This window comes from Physcomitrium patens, chromosome 2, assembly GCF_059467195.1.
Source record: "Physcomitrium patens ecotype Gransden chromosome 2, ASM5946719v1, whole genome shotgun sequence".
NCBI classification, from domain to species: Eukaryota; Viridiplantae; Streptophyta; class Bryopsida; order Funariales; family Funariaceae; genus Physcomitrium; species Physcomitrium patens.
The window spans coordinates 4,201,793-4,215,060 of NC_143411.1; the positions used below are offsets into that span (position 1 = coordinate 4,201,793).

Here is a 13,268-nt window from a genome sequence, read left to right on the forward strand (position 1 = left end):
CAATTTCTCTATTATTAGGAAAAGATTTGGATCAAATATTTGTGTTATGATTTCAAATGTATCTTCAAGATCTACATACTATTCTAGAATTTTATCAAAAGCTTTAGTTAAATAAGATATGTTCTTTAAAAATCACAAATAAATCTTACTCTTTTAAAATTTTCAATAAAATAATTTCTCTAACAAATAAAAGTCTAAGTTTTTTGTTTTTTTATAGATAATTGAGAATATATTTAAAACTATTAATTATCTAAGTTATCAAATAAATAGAATTTTTAACCACAATAACTCCAAATAAATAAAACAAAAAAAAAAAAAAAAAAAAACTAATTGAAGATTTAATAATATTAAATACTATTACAATTTTATGAGCTTAGAAAATTACATCTATTTTTAGGATCTTATGATTGGTGATTTTGAAAGATAAAAACTAACCATACATAACTACAATATATATAAATTTAATTTTTATATCAAAAATATCTTATGATTTTTATAAAAATATTCATCAAGATAAAAAAATAATAATGATAAGAGCTCTAAATTTAGTTTGAAAACAGTAAAAATTATTTGCCTTCCAAATCTTTAATGAACTTGTACCATAAAACAAAGAAAAATTATAAATAGTAACATATGAACTTTACAATATGCATTTTGAATTTAAAATAAGACATTTATTTTTTTATTTTTTAGTTTTTATTGAAACAAAATAGTATTCTTAAAAAATAAAATAAATAAATTATGATATTTATTTATCTTACATGCATGGAACCACACAAAATCCCCATGGTACAAGCATGAGGAGACTTACCACATAGCATCTATGTACGTAGCCAGGCTTAGAGGAGCTACAAGATCTTACTGCAGATAAGTAAAGCCAAAACAAGTAATATGGTAAGATTGAACATTTCAAGGAGTTCAGTTATTTCTATACAACACTTTATACACAATGTAGTACACATTTGTAATGCATGGTGTACACCACTTCGTATGAAGTGCAATAGTTGTGACAATGAAATCAATAAACACGTTCTGGCAATGTCCACCAAACTTGCATGTTCTTGTGGCCACAGCAAATACAACTTCCTGTACTTATGATGATATTGATGTGCATGAACGCACCCATAAATACAACTCAGCAGCACCTGCTTTAGAACCGGGATAATTATTCACGTAACCAAATTGACACGTCACATTCTTCTCTCATGTCTCAAATCTACTGTAAAATACACTGTTCAAATTTGGGGCATTCGGCTAGTTTATTTGACATGTTGACTACAGCCCACAGGATACCTTTCATTAGCGGCAAACTCATACTGTACATATATCCGTGCAAGAGCCTACCCTTTGAATCCAAAACTCAATTGAAATCTCTTACTACTCAAAAAATCAGTTACAGACTTGTGTCTCGCCACGAATACTATTCCATACGAATACGGGAGATCGAACGATTCTCACAACTCACATGGACTAACTAAATCTGATCATTCAAGTCTCTGCTCAAAAGCAGGGGGCACAGGACATGCCTACTCAACTTGGAAGCTTCATGGCCAAATTTACATCGCTCGCCTAACCTGCCAATTCCGCAACTGGAACTCTTTTCCTACTATATGCATATCTAAAGAGTCCTTGGGCCTAGTTACTTTCCTCTGAACTGTCAGAATTATCCAGCTCACCAGAAATTAGCTGCGATACGAGAGCAGGTGCTGCGGGGTTTGAAATTTCTAGAGTTTCGCCGTCAACAGACGCTATAGCCTTTGATAGCTCCAGTTTGGGGGACGTTTCAGCAGGCTCGTCAGTAAGTGAAAGCCCATCTTCGACTGGCCGTGTTCCATTTAAAGTCCGACAGTGTGGGCAGTAGTATTGGATATACTTGTAGTCCTCTTTCTTTGCAAGACCTGTAAAGCAGAAGAACACCAATCAGAAAGGTTGTAAACACCAAGTTAAAGATGCAGAAAAAATGCACGAGATCCATTCTATCTGAGCGTATTTGAGTAGTTCTCCTAAATGAAGGATGAATATTAACAAGTAGAATTCGTCTAACCATTGTGTGCATGGCACTGTTTGCAGATGAGGGCGTAGCACTGGGTAGGGTCTTCACCCACGAGCATCGCAGCCAACCTTGCAATCCAGCCTCCGTTTGATGGATTGCGAGGAGGTCTCCTCACATCCATACCCTGCTCCTCCCAAACCTCTGGGCCACCTGGCATATTATTCTCTCGAGAAAAACCTTCCATGCGTGGCATTCCCTGAGAAGATGGCCCAAAATCCTGACCACGGTGTTGAGACTTTCGATTCCGAAGACCTACGGAATTGTGATCCATCGCCTCCCTATCTAATCTCCCAACTGATTGATTAGGAGCCCCGGAACTCTTTCCTTGAGTTAAATCATCAGTGCTAGTAAGTCCTGCAGCCAGAGCTAGCTTGAGGCCGGACTCAGCACCTAACTTGGATGCGAGAATGCTTGCTGCCGCTGCTTTCGCCGCCGGATCAGGGTCATATTGCTATTCATCCAAATTTCGATTCATAAGTGACTACCAAAATCCAGCTGGGATGCTTCCAGAGCAACAGTACAACAATGTGGGACCCTAACTCGACGTGTGAGAGATATTTTTAAATCAACTAAAGACAACACACGTTATCTCTTTCAGTATTAAGCCTTGACAACCCAGATTCTGAAGACAGTCACAATGAGGAAAAGTGAACAAGGCACAACACCAACATATCACATCAAGAGCAAGTTTTTTTACATGCCATCAAGTGGAGTCATATAAAGTAAGGACACGCAGACCCACACTTCCACCCGGATTCCGGATGTACGATTCGTCATGGTGTGAAAGGTATTGACCAAGTGAGTTCAGATTCAGATGAGGTGAACGAGAGTGAGATAGGGAGAGAGAGAGAATTCAGATAGCAGGAGACAATCTTTAGGAGAACATTATCACCTGAATGAGCTGCTGTGTGATGTAATAGTTGGTCTTTTCTTTCAACTCGTTGATCTTTTCTTGACGCTCCGTTTTCAATCGCTCAAGTCGCTCATGATCCTTGCGCTCCACTGTTACATGCTCAATCATTCAAAAAAGATTCCAAATTGATCGTGCAAAACGAGATACAATTCAAGAATAAATCACCTGATTAAAGAGAAAAGGTGCAAATAGAAGGAAGTATTACTCATCCGGTGAAATCCAGCGCAGGTCGAGTAAAGCAGAGTGACGATTGCAGGCAGAGCGAAAACAGGAAGAGCTCGAATGGCGCGAACTTGCCATGGCAGATCAGCATTTCTGCTTGACAGGATCGCGAACCCCAAAGCTAGGGCCTGGGAGTAGAATGACACCAGTTGGCACTTACAAATCTACGCACCGACTGTCCCATACTAAAGCTCTGCTACAGTAGCTCTCAATGGGAAAGCTAAAATACTCAACATTAAATAAACCTCCAAAAACAAATAAACTGCTCAAAACCGCGCCAAAAATCTCCACCCTCGACCAGCTAAGCAATATCATCATACAACATATTCACATTCAAATGAAACTGAGATAGCACATGATGAAGTAACTCAAATGCTCTAGTTAGCAAAACAAGACAAAAGGATCAAATGAAATGGACACATGATGCCATCAGATCGAGTTCACAAGCCAAGCTCTAAGCTTCCAAACAATGTCAGAGCTGACCTCGCCAACAATAGAATAAATGATCATCACTCTGGCTAGCTTTCGCCATCTCTGCGTCCGCCGCTTCAAGCGAGAGTGCACAGCGACCTCCTCCTTGGTCAAATGCTGCAACCTCTTTTCGAAATCGTTTTTGTTCCCCCTAGAGAACAGCGACCCCATGAGGCCCCAAATGACACTCAAAACCCCTCTCTGCGCCTTGGGATCTGCCGCAGGGACCGAGGGCGCCACACTTTCCTCGCTGGCTTCCTTCATCGGAGCAGCCCACAATCCACAACCACCTCAAAAACCTCTCCAAAAACCTCCCACACTTCCAAAACAGAAGACCCCACAAATCTAAACTACTAAGCCCCTGTTGTAGGCTCCCCGTGACCTAACTCAAGCGCAACTTGCAGCGTCTCCTCACAGATTCGCCGCAAAAGAAAACGCACCCACAACTCGATTTCACTACGTAACAATCAAACGGCCCGCCGAGGTACTACCCATTTGATGAAATGGCATGATTGATGATGAATAGCGGAATTCATCAATCGGTCCTCCTTAGAACAGCAGCCTCGACACACTTCGCTCCAGGTGGACGCCAGCCATGTCACGCGTCGGTAGCTGAATGACGCGGGCTTGGGGTTGTGGGTGGTGACCTGTGGCCGCGGGACTTGCATCACAATATTCAAGACAATTTAGTTGAACATTATTTCAAACTTGAATTGAACACTTTATAGAAAAGAAAAGAAAAAAATCACGAACACTAAGTGTCGAAGGTGAGAAGGTTGTATAATAGTCGATTTGCTCCACTGTTACTTAACTGTGGAGCAACTACTTCATCCCATTTTACAGCATCCCGAAGAGATCAGTTCTTAAATTCGGGTTTTGTTGCAAACAGTAAGCAACAAACATTTGCCAAGACTTGCGCTGTTGTTGTTATTTTGACTTACGGGGATACTACAGTGTGCAAAGATGTCCATGTATTCACATGCCTCCTAGTGAGAGTTTTGAAAAACAAGTACATGGGTGTGATTGGTGTTGAGGCATCGAGCACATGTCCCGAAGAGGATGAGCAACATATGTTGATTCACTTCAGGCAAGCATGTAGGTTGTTGGAAGTGGACCCTGTGATGTCTAAGCACAACCCTCTTGTATGACTTTGCAATTTTTTTATTAAGTTGCGTGTTGGATGGTGCTATATTGGAATTTTATAGTACAATTGTTCATTTTACGACTTTAAAGGATATTCTCTCTAGAAATTCCATCTGCAAACAAAGTTGTGATTCTACAAATCCAAGTGAAAATGAGACTAAAAAAGGGGGTGTGCTAGGGGTGAAGCTCACACAGCTCTGCCCAACACCTGACAGAACGTTTTCTAGCCCAAGCCATGTTAAAACAAGGGAGAAACAGAAGGCCACAGAAAACGAGTAAGCAAGATCCAACAGTGTGGAACTTACCCGATGAGCCAAAAGAATGCTTCACATCAGAGAGGATTGTCAGATAATCAGCTTCTCATCCACATTCCCACTGCTTCATCAATCACAATGTTTAGCCTAAATGTTGACTTTGAAAATACACCATGCACAGGAATGTTAGTAAAATTTCTTAAGCGTTACCAAACCACAAATGTTGTAATGAAGCTTTTTCATTAAGAGAATAAAATGTAATTGGAATATTACGTGTTACAAAATATACGAGTAATAAATCATCATCTACAGAATATCGGGGCCTTAGAGTATATGGGGTGCATTCCTGACTTAAACCACCGTCTTACACACTTTTGACTTTGTAAGCCAGACAAATAGATCCTAAATACGCCAGTCAGGCTGGGAGGTTTGCTTTCGCTCGACGACATCATACATGGTTCTACAGTTGTAAAACACAGGGGGGGGGGATGAGGTGGTTTCCCTGCAGAAATAGTAGTAGTACTATCTGGAAACATGGACACACATCATCACACTTAATGCAGGTTGCAACATTGAAAACTAGACCAGGCTCAAGGGTCCTCATCTTTTACGATTCTCCTTCCTAGCAGTTAAGAGCAATTCTTCGAGTCTGCGTGATTTAGGTGTGTAGGTCCGCCCGACATCCTTCAGCAACTCTTGCAGCCGTTCACGATCGTCATGCACGTCTGGATGAACTGTACCCATCTTATCCTCCTTTGCTTGTACAATATCCTCCAAAAGCTGAGTAGCTTCATCCAATCTGCATGCAGCAAGTTGAATCACAAAACGTCTTTTATGCCAAACTTGTGTTTAAGCTGGCGTTTTAGGTTCAACATGACTCAGCCCATTGAGACGTGGTAGACTTGAACCTCATAAACCATAATGAGCCGCAAATAATAGGCGAAGCAAATTCCTAGATGAGCACAAGAGAAATCACCTAGCGACAAATCTGCCCATTGAAATACACCGACATATACGAGTAAGCATTACCTTCCGAGTGCATCGTAGCTGCCCGCAAGGTTGGTGCACACATCTAATGTGTCCAAATGATAGGGACCGTAGGTGTCCTCTAATATACTCCTAGAGTTTTCAAATAACTCAGCGGCGTGCTCTATGTCGCCAAGCTCTATGCATACTATGCCCATTTGGTTCAAGAGCATGCCCAATAACGGCGTCTTTTCTAGACCTCCATCCCTTAGCTTGCAAATTGCACTCTTGAAGGTGTCCAAGGCAGGCTCAAACCTCTCCATCATGTAATATAATAATCCCATTTGAGCTTCAATACCACCCATTGCAGCTTGCTGACCTGAGCACACACAGGAAATGACTATTAAGAAAATCGATGAACAGAGCATAGTTCAATGAGACTAGACAACCTAATAATATCATAAGGATATTGCCGAAAAATGATGTTCAACCTGGAAGAGACTTTTGAATGGCGAGGGCCCGCTGGAGGAGCAAAATAGCTGTTTCCTTCTCATTCATAACCTCGTAAACAGATGCAACATCAGCCAGTCCACTTGCGATATCATTGGGATTATTTCCAGCTCCCTGCTTCCCATATATGTGTAGAGCATTTTCGCAAAATGACTTGGCCTCACGGACCTTGCTGGTCTTCATGTAGAGCTCAGCAAGACTGACATAACACCCAGCCACCAGTGTGTGATTGTCGCCTTTAATAGCCTTAAACATCGCAATAGCTTTCTGGTATGCATTTACTGACTCAACATCTCGACCGAGCGCAAGTAGTTCATCACCAATGTTAAGATTCACTGCAGCTGCATCGAGCTAAACTCCAGATAAAATAAAGCACAGCATCAGTATGACTGGCGTGCAATCATTAAATGTCAAAGTACTTCCGTGTACAACATCTAGACTCCGGGATGAAATTCGACGAGGCCATCCGGTTTATGATAGCAAGATTTTATCAGCCTTCATCTGTTTTCCAGGGCAGTAATATTCTACTCGCACCGAAGTTAACAACAGTAACAAATCAGATAACAAATAAAGAACAGGAAATTCATAATGCAACACATAAGATGTGAGTAATAAGGGGCAGTTCTTCTCAGAGCTCCAAGATATCAGAACGAAGACTGACAAAGCAGAACTAAATAACCCAACAAAGAACTAGCCAATTGCAATATCCTAACATCAACATGGTGAAAGTAAATACCTCCAAATTGTTCTCTAATAGGATGGACAAGGCAACCGTCAAATTATCTAATGACTTCTCATTTTCCCCTTTTGCACTCAGGACTAGCGCCAGAAGGCGCCTATCTGCTGCTTCTTCCAAGGAAACTTCCTCGCCATGTTCTTTATGAATGGAGAGCGCATGTTCACATAACGCCTCAGCTTTGTCAAAATCCAATGCCTACATGAAAGTTCACAACCTTTTATGAAGTCTCCATTCTTAACATGGACATATAACAAACTCGGTTGCAAAAAGACACTTCCACTAAATGATTTGAGTGTATTAACCCGGTGGGATCATCAAACCTGTAAGTGGGCTTCAGCTATGTAGTGACATGTTTCACCAACTCGAGGATCCATTTCTCCAAGCATTGCCTTCTGCACCCTGAGAGCACGATGATATGAATCCAATGCAGGACGCTGCTTTCCAAGAAGATTATATGAATCCCCAAGTTGCATGTAACCGGAAAACTTTGCCAAAGCGTGATCCTCGTTGTCACCAGTAACTGGAATGACCACCGACCTTTCCAGCAAATGTATGGCTTCATCAAAGTTACCCAGCCTACCATGTAATGCTGCCAATATCTGAAGACTAGCAACGAATTCCAAACTAGGCTGCCTATTATCAGCTTGCTTCTCATAGAATTTAACAGCTCTAACACCGTACTCAACTGCTTTGGATTGATCTTCTTCCATAGAATACAACTTAGTCAGTTTGATTAAATAAGGACCTAGATACAAGTTGGAATTCTGTAATTCGTCGTTCATCATAGCATCAACTGCAGCCACTGTCATCAAGGGCATGACTTTAGATGGTGTTCCTGCTACATTTGTACCAGCATCTTCACTTTCAGCATCACTGACATTAGTGCTGCTTTCCCTCCTGACGGGAGTCGCATTCCTGCTTTTCCGCGCAGCCGAAACTTCCTGAGTAGGAGATAGAGATTCTTGGAGACTGTGGCGGGGAACTTCCACCTTGGGACTCACAGATTCAAGCGGGGAAGCCAGCTCTTTTGCATCACTTTTTGAAGGAACTGACTTAACATCTGGAATCTTGTCATTAACCCTTGCTGGAGGTTTTGCTTCAACACTTACATGTGCTTGCATCGCTGAGGGACGCTGAGCACCGAGAGTGGGAGTCGATAACTTCCTTACAAGAGCCTCCATTTCTTGCTTCTCCTTGTTCCTACTGTTTGCGGTAGAAGTAATCCTCGGCTTCTCAGTTGTGCTCTTTCTAGGCCTATCTGGTCCACCAGATTGAACCCTTTCAGTTGCATGTTGCGGTAATTTGGTTGCACTTCTCCTCACAGGGACAACTTTAGTTTGGCTCGGCGTCGAACCTTTGTGGACCAAGTCCGGCGATTTCTTGATAACACCCTGCTTAGGTTTGAGAACCTTACTTGAAGTTGGATTTGCATGCTTGCCATCTCTTGCAGCTACTGTTGGCTTACTCTCATTACGGGCCAGAAAAACCGTTGGCAAGGAAGACTCCATCAGCATGCTGAGTTTCGCCGAAGAAAGGTTACAATGACAGTTGTGAAAGAGAAAATAATTGAGCCATGGAACGTTGTAATACTCAAAGTGGTGGACATATAAGGATGCAGGTCACAGCAGGTAGGCCTTCAAACATCATGCTTGAAACTCCACTGTCAAGGACGGTGCCACCCGGTGAGGACGGAAAGGTTTCCGGATACTTGTGAAATCTTTGAAGTCTATCCAAGAACCACAAATCACTGCGATCGGAAGTTGATGGGACAACGACAATGTTGAAACACTATCACAAGCGTATGAACATTTTGTAACGCTGCACTCGTGAAAACCAGTGCTTTGTGATCCCACGTTTAACACCCCTAAATCTAAAATTGCATAACAATTAGTAGCAAAGAACTTAATGTTTGCGTGCCATGAGAAAAGGCCATAATTGAACGCAGAAGTATCACAACCACGTGCACCACCAATAATAATGCGGGGCGTGAAGAAAATTGCACAAAAAACTAATTGAAACGTGCGATTGGATTCTGGATTCAATTACTTGTTAATACATGCTTAGTCAAGTTTTAAAAATGGAGAAAAATATAAAACCACGAATTTGGCTCTGTAACACACCAAATATTCGGTCAATCAAGACAAACCTTAACGAAGAAGACTCCTGAAGCATCGCCATTAAATGGCGATTACCAAATAGATTAATATCACTGACAGAATTCTGCGAGAAAGTAGATAACCATTCGTAATCTCACCTCTTACAGGAACAGAAGGAACTGCTGCACTGAGATAGATGAGATGTTGGGAAGTTATCAATGGTATCAAACGGCGCAAGACTCAAATGAAGCTAAGAAAATTTCTTCGTGGTAACCCTTCTCGGTGGGGCTCGTGCGCCGACTTATCATTGTAATCTTCTGATGTCTCATAGGTTCTCATTCTCAAACTTCGTTGAACTCTTTCATATCCTACCCGTTCTGCTCAACGAGTAAAGTAACAGAAGAAAATGCATCCTATCCCCTCACAGCTGCGCTTGAGATTATAAGATTGAAGGCGTGATAACACTAAAAATTCCTCAGCAAGAAAAACTAAGTCCCAGTGTATCTGGACACAGATTTCAGAGCTTACTTGAGCTTTTAAATTACCTCTACGCAAAATTTGATTAGTTTCTTTAAACTCCATAACGAAATGCAGATCCCGAAAGAACCAGCGTTTCTCTCTCAACAATCATCATTCTCGTGTACAATCTGCCTATCCTACGTTCTTGAACCTGACACGACAATAATCGCAACACAAGGTGATCATCGGCATGCTCGAAATACACTACGTACAGTAAACAAATATTTCTTTCGGGTAAGTCTCTACCTCCCTCAACGAAATACACCTCACCGCATACATGACATTAACCATCAATGCTACAAAAAGCACAGACCTCGCATCACCGACGCTCTCAAGCGCCGCGAGAGACAACCAACGATCAGGTCTTCCATCTCCTCACTCAAGAAACCGGACAAGAAATTGCAAATTCAACTCCTGAACAGCGGCATCACGATTACAGCACCATGCCAGGACACGAAGTACAATCAAACCAGAGATCCAAAGCCTGAACGACGCCCCCATCGCCACAACATTCACCACGTTCTACGCATTCAAACCACTCACTAAAAAGACAAAAGAAAAGAATAAGAACGCAGCGCCACAAAATCCACACCAATCAATACTCCAACCACTTCACAACACTCTCATCCGCTGAATTAGATCCTGATCCCTAACCGAAGAACAATAGAAAAAGAGGAAGAAGAAGAAAATCAATAAACAAACAGAGACAAACACTCACCGGCAGCAGAGACGGAAAGAAGATTGGCAAGCACCGCAGCGATCTCTCTCCCCTGCTTGCCTGCTTGCAACCAATGACCGCAAGCACTCCCATGGAATGCAGCGAGATTGGCACCGCAGCAGGCTGGCAAGACCTAGAGCAGCAGCGGCACGCACACAAATTCGACCACAGGGCCAACACTGGACAGTCAGTCAATGCCTGAGAGGAAGCCTTGCGGCGGGCGCTCTGGAAGCGAGAGGTGGACGGCGTGCAATTCGGGGGCACGAGGGGCGAGCAGCGGAGGGAGGGGAGCAAACAAAGTCTCGTCGAGGTGTGCGGGGAGCGGGATTCGAAGCCTCGTTGATGGCCACTGCCGTGCCCCCCGCCCCCGCGCCTCCTCCAGGTTTTGCAATCCGAACAGAGCATTACCATCAGGGGGATCATTGTCACCCGCTATAAAGCCACGTCGGAGTGCAATGAGTAGAGTCCATCATTGGGGCGGACATGTCCCATCACCCGGGATTTGAATGGCTCTTCTTCTTCGCCCCCCCGACCCCGCCCGATTCCCCTGCCCGAGGAAAACAAATATTATTAATAATATAATTAATAACAAAAGTGAACGAATGAAAACATTCAGTCGGATTTTCGTCGGGTTTTCAGTGGATGAATCCTGTCCAAGGGTCATGTGTTTATAAAGAGGCCACCTACTTTTGCTTTTTGTAGGCCTTTTTTAATTATGCCACAAGATGCGCGTGTAGGGGCGTCTTTTTTGGGTTATTTTATTTTATTTTAATGAAAATACATTAACGTGTATGATGGTGTTATACTTTATAACATCGTGCAATGAATGTATACATGTGTATATCCATATGTAAGGATGCGAATGAAATAGTCTTTACTTTTCAGGCTATTCTTTTCCTCTTGGAAGAACGTTTGCATCATGCTAATAGTAAATATTGAAGAATTGTAATTTTGTAAGTATTTTATAGTTGAATTGGTAGAGAATATTTGATTTTTTAAGACCCATCTTCTGTTTGAGAGTCTCAAAACACTTAACCCATCATTTTACTGTCTCTAATCACCTGCCAGAAGCACGATCATTAAATAAAGTAAGATTAGTAAAATATACTTTTAGGTTTTTTTTATACTTTTATACCACTGTGAATGGTGTGTTAAAGAAGAAAGCACGATGCAGAAAATCACTAAGTAATTGGATAATAATGGTTCAAATTATTATTCTATATTGGGCAGTGTGTTGACAATTGATATTGTTTCTTGTAAAATACTTTGGTCTGTTTCAAAAATAAAACAAAATATTAAAAACATTCAACAATTCACAAAAACTCTAAGAAAAACGCCCTTTTTGATATATATATATATATATATATATATATATATACATACATACACACACAAAAAAAAAATTATTACAAAAAAATTCACAAACAATGAAAATAATTTGAATACTAAGAACAAAAACGTAAAAGAAAAAAGGAAAAAGGAAAAGAATAAAACATTATCATTGGAGAAATAAGTATTGAATTTAATGAAAACCTGAAAAGATAATATTTAATTATTAAAAATACTATACAAAGTGTAATAGAAGACTGCCTTAACTAATGTCGTTTATGAAACCATGGAACACTTAGTGAAGAACTTGAACAAAACATGGGGGTTGCTTTTTCCATTCTTTTTCTTTCTTTTTACTTTTATCCCACATCTGTGGCAATCTTGTGGGCATAAGTTGAAAGCTCTTATGCTTTCGCCTCTCATGAAGCTTGAGGTGAATAATGTGACTTTGCCCACTCAGCGTTATAAAGATGCACTCAGCCCTCACAGTCACTACTTTGAAATACATAAATAAATAAGCAATCTAATGAGAGACATTTCATTGTAACCAACAAAGACATGGTTCAAGTTGACAAGTTTGATTTCTCCTAATTTTTTATGAACATTTTGTGTGCATGTATGTTGCATAGAAGTGTAATTTTATTACCATAAATCATATGTGTGAGGAAACTTGATGCAAATATTACTTCAAATGTGCAAAAAGAAGATTTAAAGTTCCTTAAAACAACACACATGAAACAAAACAATTGTGGGAAAAAGTTGGAAGTGGTATAAACCATGTTGTAACCATGTTGATATTATTATTGTTATTATAATCAACGAATCAATGTGATTCATTTCAGTTGATGAAATCATATATATATATATATATATATATAAGAGGAAAAAATAAAAATCATAAAATATATGGAAAAGAAAATTATACAATAAGCTGTTTATAGTAACAGAATATGATTTAGAATAACTGGAATTTTAACTTGTTCAATTTTGAAGTGTCCAAAGGTAATGATATATATGAATGAATGGGGGCTCAAGAGATTAATCATTCACAATTTGAGAGGTAATGATCTTGGGTTTAAAAAGGTTACTATTTTACTTTAATTAGTTTTTAGAAAATTGAGTAGATGTATGTATGCATGTACAAATGAAAATTTTGTTGTTTGTGTGTGTCATGATATTTGAGTTTCATTTGAGTATCCAACTTCTTTCTTTCATTTTATTTATTTTTTGTGTGCAGTAAAATAGATGACAAAGTGCATTACTATCATGAAACCTCAAAGTAATACAATATTATCAGCAACGAAAACATCATTTCCTCACAATAAACGTTTTTTT

At 40.3% G+C, this 13,268-nt stretch overlaps 2 protein-coding genes across 3 annotated transcripts; both read right to left on the reverse strand.

The window, feature by feature from the left end:
- Positions 1 to 1,077: 1,077 nt before the first annotated feature.
- On the reverse strand, positions 1,078 to 5,243 carry LOC112294956 (uncharacterized protein At2g24330). Its single transcript, XM_024545978.3, has 6 exons — positions 5,108 to 5,243; positions 3,672 to 4,320; positions 3,172 to 3,316; positions 2,946 to 3,055; positions 2,045 to 2,504; positions 1,078 to 1,898 (listed from the first exon to the last, which is right to left on the reverse strand). Exons 2-6 carry the CDS (start codon positions 3,921 to 3,923, stop codon positions 1,636 to 1,638), a joined length of 1,230 nt encoding a protein of 409 aa, XP_024401746.1. The 5' UTR covers positions 3,924 to 4,320; positions 5,108 to 5,243; the 3' UTR covers positions 1,078 to 1,635.
- Positions 5,244 to 5,277: 34 nt separating this feature from the next.
- Positions 5,278 to 11,002, reverse strand: LOC112294942 (protein KINESIN LIGHT CHAIN-RELATED 1). Of its 2 annotated transcripts, none has more exons than XM_024545958.3 (6): positions 10,605 to 11,002; positions 7,592 to 8,931; positions 7,269 to 7,466; positions 6,514 to 6,883; positions 6,086 to 6,401; positions 5,278 to 5,855 (listed from the first exon to the last, which is right to left on the reverse strand). In XM_024545958.3, exons 2-6 carry the CDS (start codon positions 8,783 to 8,785, stop codon positions 5,657 to 5,659), a joined length of 2,277 nt encoding a protein of 758 aa, XP_024401726.1. In that variant the 5' UTR covers positions 8,786 to 8,931; positions 10,605 to 11,002; the 3' UTR covers positions 5,278 to 5,656. The 2 variants fall into 2 exon arrangements, with proteins under 2 accessions (XP_024401726.1, XP_024401735.1); XM_024545967.3 differs by having other exon boundaries at positions 7,592 to 8,997; positions 10,605 to 10,810.
- Between the last annotated feature and the right edge of the window lie 2,266 nt (positions 11,003 to 13,268).